Source organism: Microchirus variegatus (genome assembly GCF_963457635.1).
Source record: "Microchirus variegatus genome assembly, chromosome: 14".
NCBI classification, from domain to species: domain Eukaryota; kingdom Metazoa; phylum Chordata; class Actinopteri; order Pleuronectiformes; family Soleidae; genus Microchirus; species Microchirus variegatus.
In genome coordinates, this window is record NC_139815.1 from 18,594,799 (window position 1) to 18,617,721 (window position 22,923).

General features: G+C 41.6%; 1 protein-coding gene across 1 annotated transcript in view; it reads left to right on the forward strand.

Moving 5' to 3' along the window:
• Nucleotides 1-22,923, forward strand: part of thsd4 (thrombospondin type 1 domain containing 4) — a 46,172-nt gene that overhangs the window by 6,218 nt on the left and 17,031 nt on the right. The window contains exon 6 of the mRNA XM_083901240.1: nucleotides 1,944-2,080. Coding sequence (XP_083757366.1) covers nucleotides 1,944-2,080 — 137 coding nt within the window. The remainder of the gene's footprint in view (nucleotides 1-1,943; nucleotides 2,081-22,923) is intronic.

Here is a 22,923-nt window from a genome sequence, read left to right on the forward strand (position 1 = left end):
AAACAGTGCTTTGGCCAAACACATAGTATTACCCTATGAAAATCAACATAAAGTGGTTTTTGAAAGTCTTCGCCAGTAAAAAAAAAAGAAATATAGGTTCTGAGAATGAACTAACATCACACTTTGATGTCTTCACAGCCAGGTAACTTTCATTCTACACATACTATACTATATTTATATGTTAGTAACTATCATAAATAAGCTTTCAAAATAATTTCTTGAACACAGATTCAGCCGAAAAAGTACTGTACACAATGTTACAGCTCAGGTTATTCTCCGCCCCCTGACTTTGTCATGAATGATTTCAGGTGTGTTGTATTGTGCGCGGCCTGCGTTATGTCATCTGTCTGTGTGTCCTCACAGATAAATGTTTATTCATGCAAACTGTGATCTCCGCGCACAGAGACGTATCCCGGCAACCGTCAAAACACTTCCTGAAATGTCATTTCTCAGGGAGAAAAGTAATGGAAATAAAAGCCTCCAAATGAATATCCTGTCAAACAGATGTGTGTGTGTTGTGTGAGCTCTCGTCTTTTTTTCACTGCGCTGCTGTGACTGACGGCTAACGCAGATGTAGAGATGAAATAACCACCGGTATCATTTCGGATCATTTGACACCCATCTTGAACAGTGTTTAAACGTGTTCTTGTGTGTCCCTCGAAGAAATATCGGACTTTTTCAGAATCTAATTGATTAAGCACCTGAACAAAATGCAGAGGACTTCCTCTGATATTGTGTTATAAAATAAAGAAGAGAATCTACAGTCATGATCATGGAGCCGGTTTCAAACTAATTTTTATCCAACCTTTAAATCTATGACAGTAATGAGATTATATTAAGGATTGACGTAAACTTGTGGACCTTTAATCAGGTCAGATTAAATGTTAACTTTTTGTTCTTTTACAGACTAAAATTAAGATTGAATCAGACAGAATACAGCCTGAGGGTAAGACCTAAGCAGACCTGCATACTAATTGCATTAGTACCACAGTAATTTAATGTCCCTGTAGCTCCTATGATGTAACATTTAACCCTTTAAAGGGCCTGTATCTGAGTTCTTTCTATCCTCTGAATGTGGGTCCACTGTGGTTTACATTTTAAGCCTTTTTTTTTTTCTTAGATAGCTACTAAATATTGAGTTTGAGGTACCCTACTGACACTGAAATGATTCATCTTTATTACGCGTGTGCAATTTTGTCGTCCCTCTTTGTTTTACCTCAGCGTCAGTGCCATATACTCAACAAAAATACAAACGCACAAACTTGAAATGGTGAACAAAAATAGAATGTTACAACATTTGCTCAGATTCTCGATGCATTTGTTTATGGAATGATTTATTTTGCTCAAACCCAGTAGTCCAGTGTCACTTGGTCACTCCGACTGACTACCATCTCAGATTGAGTATTTCAACTCACGAGAATCATGGAGCATGGCAGAGTGGTGGTCAATATGTGTGACCAGTACACAGACACTCCTTATGGTCTGGTCAATAAAAGGGCACACCAAAATGTGGACTTTTGTCACTTGTCAATATGCTACAGATGTCACAAATCATGAGGGAGCGTGCCATTGGCATGCCGAGTGCTGGGTTGAGCGTTACAGCTGTGGCAACACAACTGAATGTGCGTCATTCCACGAACATTCCAGGCCACGATCGACAACCTGGTGATGTCCATGCGTTGCCGGTGTACCGCTCTGCTTGAGGCCAAGTTTGTGAACTTGGATCATCGACCCCCATTGTGTTCTTCCTGCCATTACTCCAGGACTTTTGTTTTGAAATTGATCCTAATGCTCGCAAATTAAAGCCACTTTATTGATAAAGTTGTACTGTTATTTTTGGATAGTTACTCTGTTTTGTCACATAACAATAACTACAAGTTTTTCTTCGTGCATTTATGTTTTTGTTGAGTGTACATTTAACAATCTCAAAAATCTCTTTTCAGTTCCTGTGGATCAACATTGCGAACTCAACTGTCGGGCCATAGGGTTCAGGTTCTACGTGCGGCAGTCGGACAAAGTGATCGACGGGACGCCATGTGGGCTGAATGATACCTCTTTGTGTGTGGCAGGAAAGTGTACGGTAGGCCACTTGTTTTTTTATTTCAAGAACTCACCACCAGAGGGTTTTGTTGTCATGTCTCATATTCAAACATCTAAGTCTTTAAGTCATAATCTAAGTCATACTTTTTAAACTAGTGCAGTGCCTGTAGGAAGTATGTATTCCTATAGTGGGAGCTGAAGAAGATTTTTCAGTTATGGTAATGCATGATAAGGAAGGGACCGTATCTATGTTCCCCGGGTTCTATGTTCCCCGGGTTCTATGTTCCCCGGGTCCTATGTTCCCCGCTTTGTATGTGACAGGGGAACATAGGACTCTTTTTTTGAAAAAGGGTCCTATGTTCCCCCTGTCACATACAAAGTGGACCTTTTTTGGGAAAAACGGGGAACATAGGACCCGGGGAACATAGATATGACCCCATAAGGAACGTAACTAGCTCTTTGGCGTGGCTGACAGTCACAACAGCTAGCTAAGCTAATGCTAATTGAAAAAAAACAAACATTTGCGTTGTGCCTAATGAGGTTGCACAGTGTTTGTCTTATACGCTAATGCTAATCGTAGACTCGCTAGCTTACCTTTGGAAACAGGTTCGCCAAGTTAGCCGCAAAGTAGTAGCATGCTAATACAAAATAAATATGTGCTCGCGTATTGGTGAATGGACACCGACTTAGTCGTTTCAGTGTAACACGGTGTTCTGTGGTGAACCGTGTGAAAATGTCTCACCCACCGTGAGGACAGCCTCTTCACTCCCACCTCCCAGCTCCAGACAGCGCAGCTGCTGCTGATGAGCCGCTGCCTGTCTGGTGTAGCGTGATAAGTCAGCGAAAGTGCAGCATGATACATCAGTGAAAATTAAAATTCCTCCAAAAAAATTTGAAACACACCATCGGGCCATGCTCAACACATATCCAAAGTCTTAGGGCGATCTGACTAACGGTCAGCGAGATATGCCTGTCACAGACAGACAGACACACACACACAGACACAACTTGCTCTATAGATAGATTGTTGGCCTCACAGCTTTCATGGAGGCTGTACAACTGTCTGGAATTTGTAGTGATGTATTTTAGCAGCAGAGGGCAGCACAGCACAGCAAGTGTAAGCTCTTTCTTGTGTGATGTGGAGGGCTGGAGTGAAGTGAAGTGAAGGTCAGGAGCACAGCTTTCACCCTCCTCTTGGTGCAGAAGCTGGAGATCTGTGAAGTCAGTGTTAGGACAGTGAGCACAGAGCTGCTGGAGAGACACACGTTGACACGTCGCAGTGTGGGTCAGCTGCTCGTGTCATATTCTTTCAAACATGTTGTAGAGTGATGTTATTTTCCAGTCGATAATGCTGGACTTGCTGTAGTTCCCATGTTTTGTAATCCAGCTGCATTAACATTTAATCAAAAGAGAAAACACTCTGATCTGTCTTCTTTTTTTTCTTTTCTTTTTTTTTTACATTATTACTCTTCACATGGGCATAGTTTGATTAAAAATATAAACTGTGGAAACTTCAGATTGCAATAAATGGGTCTGAATTGAGCAATTACACAAAAAAGAAACGTTTTCCTGCATTAGACTTTGCTGGGGGCTTTTCAGGAAAGGGATTTTTTTTTTTTAATTCCTCATCTCTTTCCCGTCTGAGGTTTTCTCAGCTGGTCTCGCCATTTGAACTGGAGATCACCAAATGTACAAGCCAAGAGATAATATAAAAACATCTGGATCCTTTAATTAATATCAGAGCTGCTCTCGGCTTTGAAATGTAACACGGTGATGGAATTTGATGAGGTTTTGTGTTTGGCACGGGGCGTTCTGCTGTGGACACGGAGTAACGGGTCACAGCGGATACATGCAATAACTGAAGGAATATACATAATGCACTATGTAAGAGATGTCGTTGCTGTTTTGCTAATAAAACAGAGCGCATTAAAGAGCGAGGCTGAGATTGTAGCAGGAGTTCATAGCACAGCTATTCATCACCGTCATGTCATCAGACGCAGCAGGAATGAGGAGTCAGCAGCAGCTCAGAGGGATTGTTTGAAGGGTCAGTCGTTTGTGGATCAGCTGATCTGGTTCAAAGCTGGTTAGAATTAAAAACTGTAATAATGGCTCAGAGAAATAATTTAAACATATGTTTATGCAATTATTACACACACAACACAACACATGAGACCACACCAGACCAGTTCACACCATTCTAGACTAGACCAGACCAGACCGCACCGCACGCACCACACCAGACCAGACCAGACCAGACCAGACCACTCTACACCAGTCGAGACTAGACCAGACCAGACCGCACCACACCACACTAGCCAGATCAGACCAGACCAGACCTGGCCACACCATACCAGTCCACACCAGTCTAGACCAGACCACACCAGACAAGTCCACACCAGTCTAGACCAGACCACACCAGACAAGTCCACACCAGTCTAGACCAGAACAGACCAGACCAGACCGCACCAGACCAGACCACACCACAACACACCACACCACACCACACCACACCACACTAGACCAGTCCACACCAGACTTGACCAGACCAAGCCAGACCAGACCAGACCACACCACACCACACTAGACCAGACCAGACCACACCACACTAGACCAGTCCACACCAGTCTAGACCAGACCAGACCACACCGCACTAGACCAGTCCACACCAGATCAGACCAGACCAGACCAAGCCAGACCACACCAGACCATGCCAGACCAGACCAGACCACACCAGACCAGACCAGACCAAGCCAGACCAGATCAGATCAGACCACACCAGACCATGCCAGACCAGACCAGACCACACCAGACCAGACCAGACCAAGCCAGACCAGACCAGACCACACCTAACGGTATCTTCATCACTCTTAGCTGTAGTTGTTGGCAAATGTTAGCATGTTAATGTTAGAATTGAGCTCGAAGAACTGCTGCAAAAATATCACAGAGCAAGTTGAATTACTTTAGATTTTATTATTATGTTTGATTATATTTGCTGAGTAGTGTATTTACATGAGGCAAAACATTCCAAAACTCCTCAAATCCATAAGAACAACAACAACATGAATTACTCATTTTGGTTGCATTGAAATGACACCATCCAGTCTGAGCTGTAACTTCTGGAACACACCCTCCCCCTATTAAACATTTGAGTGAGGAAGGACATAACTATTACTAGTTAGTCAGTGTGTTGTTTTTATTGCCTGTATTTATCATTAATGTATGAGGACCACTCACTGCCAGTTCCTGCGTGTCCACACACTGCCCCCCACACTGTTTTCCCAGCGTAATCAAACTAGTTATTTTGTTTTTGTTTTGTTTTGTTTGGCAGAAATCACATACTGTGCATTTAACGCTTAATAACCTCCTGGAACCCAAACAACAGTGACAGCTGACAGTGAGACGAACGTTAAATATTTTACGCGTTCACGCGTTTGAGTTTATTTTACACTAACGTTTGGGCGTCATCACAATCTGACATGTTGTTGCATCATTTAGCTGTTAACTGAATGATGTAACAACCTTAAGGCTTCAGTTTTTCGGAGCTGCAGCAGCAGCAGGAGTCGAGATCCATGTGGAATAAGTGCCTGGTTTTGATGTGGCTCTGGTTTCTAACTCTGCCCATGAGCTAATTAGCTTCTGTGAAGCATGATCCACTGTGTGTGATACACAGCTTGATGGTGTCATGCAGCAATGGCAGAAATATGTTGTTTTGAGAGGTTTTCAGATCTGCTCTGTTCTAAAAATCTGCAGCAGCTCCCTCTGTATTTTTTTTCTTCTTTTTGTGGTTTCATTTACTTTCTGCTTTTACTTCTGGCTTTAATATCATTTCCATTCTAGTTCCATTATGCAGGATGAGGGAACGAATAGATTTTTACATACTTAACCACCGTAGTGAAAGACGAAATGAAAATGTTTAGACTGTCCCTTTAGTGAGAGAATAAGAATCAATTATGTTGTCATTTTAACTTTCCATAGAAACCAAACTAGAGGCCGTGCGGTCGCTGTGGTGACGCATCTTCTGCTGATTGCATGATTACAGGAAACGCATCCGCTCCGTTTGGTTCCTGATTCCTCTCCCTGACACCTTTTATGTGGTATGAATGACAACCTGTCCATTTGACCCTTGACCCCTGCGGTGCCTTTGCTGGCCTCCAGCTCATATTTCTGAATCTGATGTCTGTGTCACCCTCAGATTGGTTTGTCAGAGTCAGGAACTCCTGACGATCAACTTTTTACGACCAAAACGAATGAGACAGACCGAGGTCTTAACAGGTTCATAGCCTGTATTTTGCAGTGTTTTTCCTCCGTCTGGCAGAACAGATCTTTGTTTTTTTATGTCACCATTATGTCACCCTCAGTGCATGGATTATTAAATACCACTGTCAACTTTATTTGGAAAGTTATGGATTTGTTTTTGTTGTTGGGAGTTTGAACAGAAGGTCAGTCTTGGTGCTCTGCAGCTCAGACGCCTGTTCATCTTAGTGTCTTTGTTTATTTTAGTCTTTAATATGTCGAACAATTCTATCATAAAATGGCAGCATTCACTGCTACGTTCCTGGTGTTGCAGCCTGCCAACTTTTTCATTTTTAAAGCAATAAAATGTCAGATTTCTACCTTCAAATAATGTCAAATAAAGATGATTTTGATCTATGAAACTCAACTATTTTAGCAATATACGTCCCAAATAAGGCAAAGGGAGCAACAAAGTAACATAGGTAGAACTATTCATTGAGGGGATGTCATGGCTGCACAAGAGACAACATTGGCTGAAAGAAGTGGAAGGATACTCGACAGAGGGAGACCTTACTTTTAGACGAGTAAATATAAATAGTTTACCATCTATAGCAGAGGTGTCACACTCATTTTAGTTCAGGGGCCAACATACAGCACCATTTGATCTCAAGTGAGCCGGACCAGTAAAATAAAATAGCATAATAACCTAAGAACTCTGAATTTGTTTCCTTTGTTTTACATTTAATGAAGTGTCTTTTTACAAAACATGACAATTCTTGAGAAAAATAAGTACAATTTATTATTATTATAGCGCAATAATATGCCTGAGTTTACGGTTTACACATCAACACCATCATCCTCATATAAAGGCACAAACATTTAGTCACGGTTATGTGAAAATATAGTATTTCAAATTACGATTAGATTCGTTTGATGGCCCTGATGTATAGTGTGTTTGCACAATGTGCATACAATGAGCACTAGGTTATAAACGCACAACTACACAAATGAAAGCACTATTGTTCTTTTGTCATTTATTCTCAGTTTTAATTTTAATATCTTGAAAAAATAACACACTTTTTGTATAAAATGCTATAACGTATGCTTTTGTCCCTCTGAAGACATTTGTTTGCTGTCCTGCTCCAGAGTTCATCAGCACCGTTGGCCTGTCAACTAATGCACGTTACGTGTTTTACGACCAAAGCCTACATTGTGTTACTTTAATGCTTTGCTTTTCTCTCTTCCCCCTCTGGATTTTAGAGCGTAGGCCAAACCAAACAGTTACTCATTGTTACAGACACTCAGCTTGCTTTATGTGTGCTGCTGGAGCTTCGCTCTCCTTTATGATTTGTCCCGTCTCAGGTGGCTCCGTGGAGATACTTAAAATCTGCTGAGCAGCACCGCACTCCCGATGGAACGGCCCAGCAGACAGTGGTTGAAATAAAATATACGTACAGTGTCTTAAATGGCGTACTAAGTGTTTAACATGCACTTTCTCTTCATATGCATTCACTCTTTGAGCAAATAATTTTGTCCACTGTGGCCACAATCTACTGCCCCAAAAAAGCCAGCCTTCTTGTCCCCACCCTCCCCTACCACGCCGGTGTGTACACATAAACGCCCTCTCTCTTAACCAGGTCTGATATTATGCTAGATAAAGCCTGTTTTCAGATGAAGGATGCAGAATAAAAATCTATCTATAAAGAAAGTTGCGTCTGTGTGTCTGTCTGTGACAGGCATATCTCACTGACCGTTAGTCAGATTGCCCTAAGACTTTGGATATGGGTTGAGCATGGCCTGATGGTGTGCATCCTTGATTTTCATGAATTTTTTGGAGGAATTTTAATTATCACTGATTTATAATGCTGCACTTTCGCTGATTTAGCACACTACACCAGGCAGGCAGCGGCTCATCAGCAGCAGCTGCGCTGTCTGGAGCGGGGAGGTGGGAGTGAAGAGGCTGTCACCGCAGAACATGGTGTTATACTGAACAAGGTGACCATTCACCAATACGCAAGCACATATTTATTTAGCATTAGCATGCTACTACTTTGCCGCTTACTTGGCGAACCTTTTTCCAAACGTAAGCTAGCGAGGCTACGATTAGCATTAGCGTAGGGCTAACATAATACAAACACTGTGCAACCTCATAAAGCACAAAGCAAATGTTTTCATTTTCGATTAGCATTAGATATTGTCATACACAAAACAGCTATGTTAGCCTTCTTCAGCTCAACACTATAGGAATTCATACTTCCTACGGGCTCTGCACTAGTAATGTTATAATGCACAGTCTATGAAAACCAAACAGAGGTAGAATATTAACATCATCAACAACAACAACAACAACCACAAGAAAATTCACTGAAAGTCTCACACCACAGCTTTAAATTTAATGTGCAACAATAAAGTGAAGTGAAATGTGGCCCGGGAGTAAATTAGTACTTACTAACAGCTCTTATGTTGTATAAGAAGTGCATAAAATAGCCAAACTCCCTCTGATATTTTGTAAATATGATATTCTCTTGTGGCAAAGAAGAACTGCACATTTTACCTTAAATTGTTCTATGTGCTTTAAAGAAAACACGACACCATTTATGTAAAATAGAAGGACTTTAGTGTCGCTTCATATCTCCTTTTTCGTTGTTAAGTAGAAACACTGAACATTTCTCATGAGCCCTTTGACAAATCCAGCTCTGAGGGACCCGGACTCCTCTTGAATGTGGTCACTCATTTCAGACGAACAGTGAAAGAAAGAAAGGTCCCTTTATGGTGGGAATTCCATTCAGCTGCCACTTCTCTCCTTTTATACCAAGGAAGTGCATTTGAGAAGGGTGTGTGTATTTTTAAAGGGCGATCACTGACCACACACTTCTCCGCTGGCGGTGGTGGGCCCAGCTGAGGGTAACTGGACTTGTTAGTCCCAGTACGTGGTTTGCACTTCTTCCTCCTGCTCGGCACACATACTGTAGGTAGGAGACGGTGATGAAATAACAGGAAATCCTGTTTATATCTCTTTTGATTTATCTGGATGAGGAACTGGCCAAATGTCCTATTAGTCTGTAAAATGTTTACGTTCACTTTTTCTGAGCATTAACGTTCGCTGACAGGCGGCTCGGCATTGACCGAACAGATTCCACATTGTTGTCCCCTGATAATGATGACAGATAGAATGAGGTTGGGTCCCGGCCACAGTTGTCCAATCGGTGCTGCTGTGTTTCCCAGCATGCCGAGTGTGGGCTCGGGCCCAGACTCATCAAACAGCAGCAGCCAAGGCCACTCCTCACTTCTTGTTTCTGACAGCTGCATCTGCTTTATGCATTACCTGCTGTAGTGGACAGGCAGAGCCGTTAAAAGGGGGATGAGTTCTCTGATATACAGCCTGGCTGGCACACACACACACACACACACACACACACACACACTGGCCGAGAGAATTCGATCACATATCTGTCATGATGAGCTCCAGCTGTAGGCTCACAGCGTGTTCCACGTCATTACCCACTGCACACTGGTATGGACTCATGTCAGCAGAGCCTCTCTCTCTCCAGTAGCTGGACTTTATTGAATGTTTTGCTGAATAGAAATATTGTCTTTTATAATTAATGCTTAAATATCTTGCAGGCCAGGTCATAGTGGTCCACGAGTCTCCTGTTGCTATAGTAATGGCAGCGTGGGTTTGTACTTTGGAGTCTTTAAGGAGGTGAAGGATGTTCAGTGGTACACGCTTAGAAATAAAAGTGCTAAGTAGAGCCATATAAGGTTCTTCGGCTTGTCCTTTATATGAAAGGGGGTTTAAAGGGTTCTCTGGATCAACATGGTTCTTACTGGAACCATTAGTGTTACCAAGAACCCTTGAAGCAAATGGTTCCAGGTAGAACCTCAGCCCTTGTAGAGGGACCTTTTTGGAACCCTTATTTCTAAGAGTGTCGATCGAGTCATCTTTTATCTCAAAGGTTGTGGGTTTGACGCTCGTCTACATGTCCATGTGTCCATGGGAAAAACACTTAAAGAGATATTTCACTGCTGGAAAGATTAGTTTTTGTTAAAACTGGGTCATCTATGTAGTTGAAATGTGTTTAAGTGCCTTCTTGGCCAGGAAAATGTACTTTTAATTCATGTCGATGAACGACAACAACACCCAGAATGCACTGCCCAGCAAGGCTACTCCTAACACAAGCCATAGGCCACACCCCCTGCTTACAGTGTATAGCAGAGCACTAGTTGTGTAAACACACAAAGCCCCGTGAGGAATTAATTGGCAAATACATTACAATACATTTCAATTTCTATTCTTTTATTTATTTATTTATCTATTTATTTTTTTGCATTTTTATTGCTTATACAGCACTTTTGGCAGCTGAAGTTTTTTGGCTTTTTTTTAAAAGGCACCACACTTAAGAATGTGGCCAAAAACAGTTACTACACTCAAATTAAAAAAAAAAAAACAAGGTCTTTGAAGGTGGTTGATCTGCAGCTGAGACTCTACTGACTGCAATGATTGGTAGGAGGCGGTAGGTGGCGCCTATTTTGACTGTACTGTTGTTGTTGGTGAGTTCAATATGTTATATGAACATTAGTCCTGAGTCTCTGTGACATATTAGGAGGATTTTATGGCCAGTTGCTTTATTTATTACACAATGCAAAGTAAACCGACTTTTGTTTGGTCTTCATGAACAGAAACAATGTAACAGTACTTGTGTGCTGCGTCATTCAACTGTAAAGCAATACTATACTAGCTTTTCATTGGCACTTCTTTGTTTTCAGTCATACTCCAGCCATCACTATGCAGCCGTCTTCCTTTACTCGCCAAATGTTGCGGTTGCAGCCGTCTGTCTTCACATAAAACAAATATCACTTCCTGTATGCAGAGTGGGAATATCGAGCCGCGCGACACCAGAGCTACACACCTCCATCCTGAGAAACACAGAGATATTTGTGTGGATGCTCAATAAACACTGTGTGAACTCATGTGACAATGGTTTAAATGTAATCAACATTTGTAAGTAAACACCAAGTCTTAACAGGTGCGAAGGAAAAAGTTAAGAAACACCTTGGTATGTCCAAGACAGAAGAACACAATATCATAATAATATAATATCACTCAGTGAGATTCCATCATTGATGTTAAAGCTTGACTGGAGTGAATAAAACACATGGACGAAGGAGAAAAAAAAGGCCTTCAGTCTTCAGTCCAACACTGATAGATCAAGACTTGATCAGAGTGCAGGTTTCATTTACTGTATGGGAAACATACATTTTCCCTGGACCAGAGCTTTAGTTTCATCTAATTTCCCTCCACGGAGAGTCAAAGTTCAGGTTCAGCTGTAGAGCAGCAGCTCTGGAAGCAGTCGTGATACAGTATCCCTCTTAATGACACTTGTCAGGGCACTTCGATATGAGAATTGCTGTTGGAGGACATGCAAGACAAACGGTTAAGGAAATGACAGATTGATGTTTTTGTTTGGCCTAAGCTTCCAGGATCTTGATGGGGCTTCTGTCCCCCTGACTGTTCCCCCCTGGCCCATCTCAGCACTTACTGATTCTCTGTTGCATTGATTTATTTGACAAAATAGCAACATTTATGGCCATGGATTGTTTCGATTACCCTTTTTTCTTGTTCTGTTTTACTTTACATGATTGGGTAAAAGTACATTTTATTTTAGAGTTTTATGCGCTGTGGCGTGATTCACTCAGCACTCTTAGTCCACTGTAGTCACTGGCTAATGTCGGCCCCCTGGAGCACGGGGAGAAATCCTGCTGCACTGGTGGTCCCGTAGACCTCATTTTAGAGGTGTGTGTGTGTGTGTGTGTGTGTGATTTCTCAGGATCCACCGTTTCTATGTAAGATTGATGTCTTTATGTTTTCAATAACTTATCAGCTTAAAAATCTGGTTTAACTATCACAGAAATGGCCATAAACATTGTGAGAAACATCATTATTTGTAGTGAAATGGGTTGATGGTTTGTCGTCTTACAAAAGTCCCCATTTAATGATTCTGTGAAACACTGATATATGGTACCGTTTGATAACTCATTTAAGAGAGACCACCCCTACGTCGCTCTGTGGAAAACACTGCAGTCAGTTTCTGGGAGGCTCGAGCACTCTGGGTTTTGAGGGTGAGACACTTGTTAATCCACCGCTCGTCTGCGTTGCTCTGCTGCAGCTCATAAAGTCTTTCTTCAGGAGACAGGGGAGTGTTTAACCTTGTAAGTGGGGGCCTCCTACAAGCCGCGAGAAAGCATCGCGTCTGCACGTCCCATTTGTCTCGTTTTTTCCAAACACTTTGGTGGTTTCACTGTTCATATCCTGTGTTTTTATATTTGCCCCCAAGAATTTTACTCAAAGTAATGCTTGTGTGTTCTGCCCTTTGTCACTCCTAATATATTTACTTGCTTACAAAAAAGCATAAAAGGAGTATAAATTGGTGCAGCTTTTTTTTTTATTATTCATTTCCAAAATAATGTCGGCACGACCACATTATGAGTAAAAGTGGAGCCCATGCTCGGCTCTGTAGTCAACTTCCATTTTCTGGTCATTTTCCCACAGCTCAGCACAACAACTGGGTCAGCACCTTCACATATTGATGTCAGCAGGAAAAAAAATGGCTTAATCAGATCCATGCAGTTTTCCTTCTGGTCTTTATTCAAAAACTCACAAAAAAATACCATCACTGGACTCATGAGGACAGTAGAATGTGGTCCAGACAGCAAACAGTACGATATGATTCGCGATACGAGAAGGAATGGTAATATTTGCATAATTATTCTCTCAGTTTCATTTGAATAAGAGATTTAAAAATGATTAACATGGTGATTTTTGTGCAGATTAGTGAGAAACAAAGAGAGTTTTCTTCAGTCTGTAGAATATGATGGTGTATAGATCAGGAAAATATTTAATCTAAAATGGTAATTTTTCATACATTTTGGCTTTAAGAAATATTGCGACAGGTAAGTTTAGAGTAAGTAAGTAAACAATAAGTCCAGAGTGGAAGGATTTTTGGCGTTTTCTCTTAGATTAAATCGATTGTTTGACTTGTTTGACATCGCAGTGAGTGTTTTTAGTTGAGACATGCCATGATCATTAATTTCCCAAATAATGTTGTGACAACTGTTATCTGATTGATGTGATCAGGAGGGCTGCACACAAATTGAAAAACACTGCAATTGCTGGTAACGCTTTCTTTTACAGTCCCCTAATTACCTGGTATTTAGCTGGTAAATTCATGGTAACACTAAAGTGTTGCTAGGTAATTACCAAGGGTAATAAGATAAGTAAATACAGTGAAACCGTTGCCAAAATACTGGGTAATGCACGGTAATGTACTCGGTAAGTAAAGTAAAACTGTACTGTAAAAGAAAGCCAAGCTTGTTTCCATGTAATTACACACATTTTTAGGGTTAGGTTTGTTAGATTACCCCTTGGGTAAATAGCTAGTAATTAGGGGACTGTAGGTACCTGCTTATTACCAGTTTATAACCCAATAATACACTTACATTTACCATAGTTTTGCCATAGTTTAGCTGTACATACCTTCTTATTAACAGCAGTAATAACACGCTATAATTAACTATATAGTTACCAGGTAAATGCCCAGTATTTTGGCAACAGTTTCACTGTATTTACTTTCTTATTACCATTGGTAATTACCTAGTAACACTTTGGTGTTACCATGAATTTACCAGGTAAATACCTGGTAATTAGGGGACTGTAAAAGAAAGCGTTACCCAATTGCTTTATTAAGATTAAATGTTCACCTAAACAGTATCGTGAAGCTCTGCAGTTCTACAGGAAATCACCAACTCAATCATAATCCAGTAGTTTGTTGACAGAAACCAAAATAAAAGTAACATTGTTATGTTTTGAATAGTTTTTTGTGCAAAATTTGCAGTTGATCAGTCCTCATATCCAGAGGTGGAAAGTAAAGAATTACATTAACTTGCATTACTGTAATTGAGTAGGTTTTTATGTATTTGAACCATTTTTAAACATTTGTCATTTTGCTTTTACTTTAGTATGTTTTTTGGCAGAACTGTACTTCGCTATGTTTTAAATCACATCCATTACTGACTAAAACTCTCAGTGAATAGACAGGTGAACAATGACAGGTGAATGATGACGATGGGTGAATGATGAGGACAGGTGAATGATGACAAGTGAATGATGATGATGATGGGTGAATGATGAGGACAGGTGAACGATGAGGACAGGTAAATGAAGAGGACAGGTGAACAATGAGGACAGGTGAATAATGAGGACAGGTGAATAATGAGGACAGGTGAATGAAGAGGACAGGTAAACAATGTGGACAGGTAATGATGAGGACAGGTGAACAATGAGGACAGGTGAACGATGAGGACAGGTGAATAATGAGGACAGGTGAATGAAGAGGACAGGTAAACAATGTGGACAGGTAATGATGAGGACAGGTGAACAATGAGGACAGGTGAACGATGAGGACAGGTAAACAATGAGGATAGGTGAACGATGAGGACAGGTGAACAATGAGGACAGGTGAACGATGAGGTCAGGTGAATGAAGAGGACAGGTAAACAATGTGGACAGGTGAATGATGAGGACAGGTGAATAATGAGGACAGATTAACGATGAGGACAGGTGAATGAAGAGGACAGGTAAACAATGTGGACAGGTGAATGATGAGGACAGGTGAATAAAGACGACAGGTGAACGATGAGGACAGGTGAATAAAGACGACAGGTGAACGATGAGGACAGGTAAACAATGTGGACAGGTGAATGATGAGGACAGATGAACGATGAGGACAAGTGAATGACCCATTTTGACTTTGTGTTTACATTTATGTTTACATATTTTATTTTGTCAGCATTTTAATTTGTTAATGAAAAACAATTCATGTGAGATTTGTGTCCCCTTGTCATTTTAGTAATTTTAGATTTTTGCTTTTTACATTTAGCTACTATTAAGCTACTTTTTTTTTTACTTTAACTTGAGTACATTTTTAGACCACTACGTTAACTTGTACTTAAGTCAAAACATTTTTTTGAATCAAAATAGTGGTACTTTTTACGTGAGTAGAATATTTCAGTAATCTTCCCACCTCACTGAAATATGATTTTTTTTTTTACACTCTAGTGTTTCAGTATGTGTGGTTTTGTGTTGGGACTAAGCAGACGATGACCGCAGATGATTGACAGATATGTCTTTGATAAAGTTGGACCGATGATCATGACAGCTGATGCGTAGTGTGCGAGGTGGCTGAGTCCACACGCAGCAGCTTGAGCGCCGCTGGTTCTCCCGGTCAGTGTCCTGTCTGCGGTTTACAGATTTACGAGGCCGTGCACTACACAGAGATATGAGGTTGTATTTTTAGCGCTCGCTGGCCGCACAGGTCTTTACTCGGACAGACGGCTGTTGACAGTGACTGGCTGCTATCTGGGTGGCTCAGTGTCAATTGAAGCGACAGTCTTAACACATTTTATGCCTCATCGGTTCCCCCCCCCCCCCCTGCCCCCACCCCCACCCCCACGGAATGTCAGAGATCTGGAGCCCTCGATGTGTGGTCACCGCTCTCTGCTGGGTGCCAGGAATTTATGGTTGTTTGAGAATAAGATAAGTAATTAAGGTGTCAGCTTTAAGCATATCTGTACAGTATATATATATATATAGACACACACACACACACACACACGTATATATATACAGTATGTATACAGTATTTGTGTGGTTGCGTGCATAACCCTGCAAATCTGTTTCCACGAGTGTGCCGCTAAAGAAAACCTGCCGATTAAGGTCAACCCCGTTGTAAATTAGATTCTTATCTGACGGCGTCTAACGACTTCACACCCTAAAAAGCGTCCCTGTAGGTTTTATGTAGGTTTGCACCCGTGTCTTGTTGGTCAGTCGCAAGTTTTGTGTTTCACAAAAGCCTCTTGTCGAGACCGAGTCTGATGAGCAGCTAATGGGCCTTGGAGTCTTTACAGGCCACAGTCTGTGTCTGCTGTCAACCCCGACTGAATGAGAAGAATGAAGTTTTTATTGTTCATTGTTCGTGTAATTTCTTTTTAGGACAAAACCATATTGTAATGCTTAAGACAATTATATATATTTATATTTGGAGTAATGTCTGCTTTATGTTACAATTTAGTCAAGTCCAGACATTTCCAATGAAACGACAGAGCATGACTCTGCTGGAGATTTATTCCCCCGTCCTCATGTACCTGCTTTTCCTCTTTAACCTCCGATGTGACTTTGTTCAGTGAACCATAACAGTACAGGTCAAGTGAGATTGAAGTGACAATTCTACTTAGTTTACAGCTTGATTTTATTGTCCTAGGGTTTAGCGATTTGGTGAAAATATCACATTGTGATTTGTCTGCCAGATTTCTCCAATGTGATTTGAGTGGATCATTTTAAGTTGTCACTGTGTGATGGATGTGAGATGTGATGGTGGATTATATTGAGACACTCTCAGTAAAATAACACCTCTACACCTGAAAATGAGAACTTGATAAGAGATAGAGAATATACAAGATAGAGAATGTTAGGTTCTTTCACTGACAGTAAGTAGAAATCCTCAGTCAGATATTCAGCCTGAATGACTTGCATGTCTTTTATGCTTCTGTTAGGAGCCTTTAAAATCTTGATAGATATAATCCGACGTATAACATAATGATTGTTTTTTTTTTGTTTTTTTACAGATTTAAAACTAAAAGCCTTTGTTAGAAAATATTAAGAGCTCAATTGTCAAGATGCCTGCTATTTGCTGTCTCTTGTCTTTGGCAAGTGTTCAGATTTTATAGACCTGTAATATTTACTACAAGTGGTTGATTTTCAGATATTCATGGGAAAGTACTTGATAAATATGTCTAAAGTGATACCACTGTGGATTTGACTAGATCAGGGGTGTCTGACTTAATTTAAGATCAGGGTTAGGGTTAGGGTTAGCCCAAACAACAAGAACTCAATAATGTGTCCCTTTGTTTTACATGTAATAATAAGACATATGTAATATGTCTTTTGTTTTTGTTTTTTATACAAAAAACTGACATTTCTGGAGAGAAATACATCTTACATAACACAGTGGATCTACAAAGGCACAAAACATTTAGTCACAGATATCTGGAACTGCAAAATATAGTATTTCACATTATGATTATGACTATATGCTCAATCATTGTCACAAATTCATCCTGCAGGCTGCATTTTTGACACCTCTGGACTTGATAGTCCTTTTTTTTTTAAATGTAGTTTTTGTTTTTGTTCTTAATTAAGTAAATTATTTAAAGCAGGTTGATAATTCAGATGTGTACCCCTGTTATAAATATCAAGGCCTTTTCTTGTTCATAACCAGCCAGAGAGTCTTACATTACCAACACGTCATCAGACCAGAGCATGCAGACACAGGTTTGTTTGTGTTTGTTTGTGTTTGTTCCTCACATCCACAGTACACAGCTGCATTAACGGAGGCCGCAGTGTTGATCCAGACAGGGATGGGAAACTCATCACTGACCTCAGCTGCTCTAGAGTCTGGCTGAAAATAAAACATCTGTGTGATACCTGTGCAGTTGTTTCAGGATGGCATCTGGAAGGAGACCTCCTGTGTATAATAACTATTTTATATCTGCTTCTGCAGAAGCCAATAGAAGCAGCAGCCTCCCTCAGCCACACCCTGCCTGCCCCTCCCCATCCAAATCCCTTCCCTGTCTGCTTTATCTATCAGCTCTCCTATCCTCCACTCCACTCCTGCCTCGTCCAGTCAAATACATTGCTTGAAGGGAGCAATCATAGGACATACTGTACATACCTGGCTGAGCTGACTAATACATTTCCCAGATCCACAAAAAAAATCATGTGCTTTCTCTTCCTTGCTTTCTATTTTCTCAGCTTTTCCTGATCAGGGTAACAGATTCCACTGTTTAGGAGGACGAAGACGATGTTGGAATTGAGATTTTCAATATGTGTGCCAGGATGTGATGTGAAAAAGCACATCTACATCCTTTCTTTCTCAAGTGGACAGTGGAGTGTTTCCCAGTGAGGCCACACCTGCTAGAATGTTTGCACTTAGAATTCTGCTCATTAGTTGACATTGAATTTAAACGTCAACCAAATCACAAGAAAGAGTGGAAATGGGGCTGTTGAAACAGGGATGTGGTTAATAGAGCTATTGTGTCTGTCAGGACAGAGCCCACCTGCTGCAGAGCGTGACTCTGACGTATATGGGCTGTAGACAGAAGGAATCAGGCGGCTGGAACCAAGGTTGCTTCAGGGTTGACCTACTTGTCGAGAGAGAAAAAAAGACTCTGGGGATAACTGCAGAGTCAGTCTGGCCTTGCCCAACCTCCGGGCATTATGCCTTCATCGTGAGATGTGTCCAGATCAGGCGAGCGAGCAGGAGAGAGAATGTGCTGCCGAAAATGTGCATTCACCCTCCTACACGTGTTTCCTGTACGTGAGGATTTATTTCGTTGTTCCGGTGTAAGCCGAGGCAGTCGCAGGTGTGTGGAGGTATTTGTCTCTCCTCTCACTCCTCTGCATAATGTTGCAGAATATAGGAAAATGTGGCAGGTTGTGCTCTGAGTCAACTGTAGTGCCATAATCCATATCATGACTTATGCCAATTCTTGAAACAAAAACATTGTGAGTTTTCAGGTGGCAGCGTCAAGGCCAAGGGAAACCTTGCAGTGCAGTAATTCAATACACAGTCAGTGATGTGGATTTCTCTTATCATCTGCTTTTCCTCTCTGTCTTACGCATCTTACACTGACTCTGTATTCTTCGGAATTGATACAGTGTTTTCAATACCGTTTTTTTTCCCCCATGAACAAATGCAGTGTATACTTGGAAAGTATGGAAAAAGTGTGAGATTGTTTTCGAGTGTTATACGATGTTGACTTCCGCGATCCTTGGGACGTCACGAGACGCTAGATTCCTGGAATTGTCTCGCCGAGCTCTTCTTTGTCTGTAAAACACGCAAGAGTGCTGGCGAGGGCAACAGCATCAGAAAACCGGAAGTGTGCAAAGTCTGTGAAAATTTATATTCTTGTCTGCACAGTGCACCACAGAGTTCTCCACAAACTTCCAGCCTCAGAGGATTTATCTGTCCAGTGGATACATGTTATATATGACAGCAATGTGCCTGCTAGAGCCTGCAAATGATCACTTTTCCAAATGTGCTAACTGCTGTTAGCTCCCAGTAGCCTCTGTGGATGATGTCATTTTCTGTCCCTTAAGTTTCATTTTACTTTTTATTTTAAAGAGATACTACTAAACCGAACGTTCTGAACAGGGCTGTTTTGGCAGGGTGATTGAACTGCTGTTTTGCTTCATCCTCATGGTATTTTGACCAAAGCATGTCACAGACATGTTCATGAGGACACCAGGGAACTAGGTTAACTTGGAGAAATAGAGTATAATATGAGACCTTTAAGTTCTCTTTTTTTCTGAGAGGTAATGGTTCATATCCACCTGAAGAAAAAGGAAAACCATCAGGATAATTCTATGGCAAAAATTGTTATCTATCGTCGAAGCATCGTTTGCTTCCAGGAAAACCTTTTAAATCTTATTTTACATGATATCATAACTATTTATACTGGCAAACTGTTCAGGGTGTACCGCGCCTATCGCCCTATGTCAGCAGAGATTGCCGCAGCTCCCCCCTTCATGTGGAGGATAAAGCGGTCGGAGATGGATGCATTACTATTTATGCTTCCATCTTTATTCATGTCCATCTGTGAATATGTGAATTTATCAGCATAAACGTATTCATAGTATATAGGTAAAGCATAATGTATGAATGCCTAGCTATACATGATTTATTAAATCAGTTCTATATTTGTCATTCTACCTTGGAAAACTATTCCAAACTATTAAAGTTTTACCCACAGATATTTTTGATTGAGTCAAAATGTCGACATAAAGATTTGCAGAAATAATTCTTCCAATTCTTCTGAAGTCTTGTGTATTCGTTTGTTTTATATCCTTCCCTACCTCTCCCTCTATTCCAACCATGTGTGCTCTGGCGCTCGACCCATCTGAGACTCAGCCTCTCGGTGCATGACGCAGACTGTGCTGCAGCCTGTTGTGGTCTCTGTGTGTCCAAAACGTTTCAGTTGTGTTACGTATATTCCAGGACCTGCGCCTCGGGAAGTCTGACTGTTTCAGAACCAGGTTTCAGCCGCAACGTCCCTTGATGCGTTTCCCTCTTTCTGCTCGGTTTTTTACGAGGAAAGCAACTGTCACATATGAGGATGAAGAGTTCAGCCTTCTCCTCGTTTCCCTGTGTTCTGGTGAACGATGCTATAAACAGTGGTGCAACAGTAAGAAAACCATATAATGAGTGGGGTCTCGTTGGCAGCAGCGGTCGCGCTCTCAGCATTTGCAACGTGGCTTGTAAATGTAGTATTTGGGGGGACTCGAAGTTGGCAAAGGGATCTTATTGTCTTATTGAATTTTTGTCGCTGTAGCTCGGGAGTGAGCAAAAAAAAAAAAAGAAAAGAAAGAAAATCATTCTGGATTTTTCCACTTCAGGATGTTTCATAAGACCTTGGAACAATGATTTGTATTGTTATGAGGTTTTAGTATTGGGACGCATGAAGGCAGTCGTTCTGTAATTCCAATTTGCTGGCATCCCTTGAAGATGGCATGCCCACCTGCCAATTATTTTCACACAGCTTAACCCTGGCGGTTTTGCTTACACATTCATTTCAGCCCTGCAGGAATTTCCTTCCTCCCTTCTTTTTCTGTCACATTGAAAATATTCACCAAAACTTCCTCCCTGACGTCCAATTTACTGTCAGCAGTGGCTGCTACACTCTCCTCTCTGCCTCCTTTCCCTCCCGTCTCTCTTTTCCCTCTTATTCACTTTCTACCTCTCACTCCCCCCTTTAAAAAAGTTCCAGTCCCCCCCCCCATTCCTCCCCCAGCTGCACCTCCCCCAGCTCAGTTTACAAGGGGAGCTTGTAGAGATCTGCTGTGTAGTGAGAGGAGGTCTTTTTTGGCATTATCCAAGCTGCACAGGCGGGGAAAGAGGCTGACGGGGAGCAGCCACTGAAGTTGTGTGGAAGCCCCGACTGACTGCTTGAACATTTCTCAGGCCACATGAGAGAATGCTGTCAGGCCTGGCTCCTCTGCTGCTCCTCTGCCTCCACGTGCGTGTGCAGGGGAAGCCGCGGTCACAGGTAGGACCTGCTTCACCTCTGCTGGCTCCTGGAGGAACCTGGGAGAGCGAGGGGATCCTCATGGATGCGCACATTCTGCCTGTAAGAGATGCATTTTGCACAAATTATTGCTCAGTGTGTTTGCTGTTTTGTGCCCCCTCTTTGCAGGTTTGGGACATAATGTTGTATCAAACATGCTTAGCTTGATTTAAGACATGAGGTTGAGGTTGTCACACACCATGGACTTTCAACATGTGCAGCCATGAGAAGGTGGTGGTCCATCTACTTAGTGGAATTATTTACAGTATGGCTGTTTTCACTGTGGCTCTGCTCCGTTTATTTTTCCACAGCCCTTTCACGGGCTGCTCGTGGTATTGGATTTCCCTCTGAGTGGAAGACTCGGCGAGTCCAGTCTGTCCTGGGACTATAAAGATGTACTTGGAACTCTATTAGGGATAGACGGCGAGCCTGAATTAGCCTGTCACTGCCCGTGGCTCGGCTCACTTAGCTGAAGTTCACCTGTTTGCCCGTGATTAATGGGGCTGTTGTTGTGAGGTGCCTGAGGTTGTAAATGCAAAGTTGTGAAGTGCCAGGGTGTTGATGAGGATGTCTCGGCCAATTCTACAAGGCAATTGATTTTTTATTTTGTTTTTTAAATGTGGGGATCTGTCAATGCTCAAAATGCGGGCTGAGTAATTGTGTTTTGGAATTCGGATTTTGATTATAAGCTTTCACTCTTTGCCCTTTCCCTTTAGCCCTACACCTGTTTTTTGTGGTTCTTGTTGACGTAGAAGGGTTGCCCTTCAAATGATGATTTGTCAGGGGCACAATTCAGAGGAACTTAATCCAAGGAAAGTTACAACACTTTTTTTCTTTCATGCATACCATACAGTAAACTGGTCTTTTTGTATTTTCAGGTGTTGTGAAATGTCTCCACTTTACTGCAGACAAAGGCATAGTATTGCCTTCACGATCGCGATATAGCCACAGATGTGGACGGGACAATCTCTGGCAAAACCCCATTGTTCAAAGGGTGTCCTAATTTATTGGACTAGATGTTAACCTCTACTTCCCCCTGTAACTAAGGTGCAAGGGTCACGGATGGAAAACGGCTGAACTTGGCAATGACAACTGCATCGTGCTTTGCACCAGGTGTCCGAGAGCCTCATTATGTTTGGAGTCAGTTAGCCCCCAGAGAAACCCTTAAAAAACTTCTGTTTTAAAATGTTCAAATTTGGGATTGGGAACGGTATATCGCTGATTTATGACTCCGGTATTTAGTCAGGTTTTACAGCTGGCGACTCCGACACTCATGCATCATTTGCCGTAGCGTATTATAAAATTAAAAGTCTTCATGAAGAGCGCAGCTGTTCAAACAATCAGCAAAACGGGGCCTGTGATTTCCAGGACCCCAAACAGAACAGAGTTTTTAGACGTACATGGGTATCACTGCCAGAACCAGAGTTATGCAGGCCCCACCATTTTTTGATCATCCATCACTTGCATTAACTG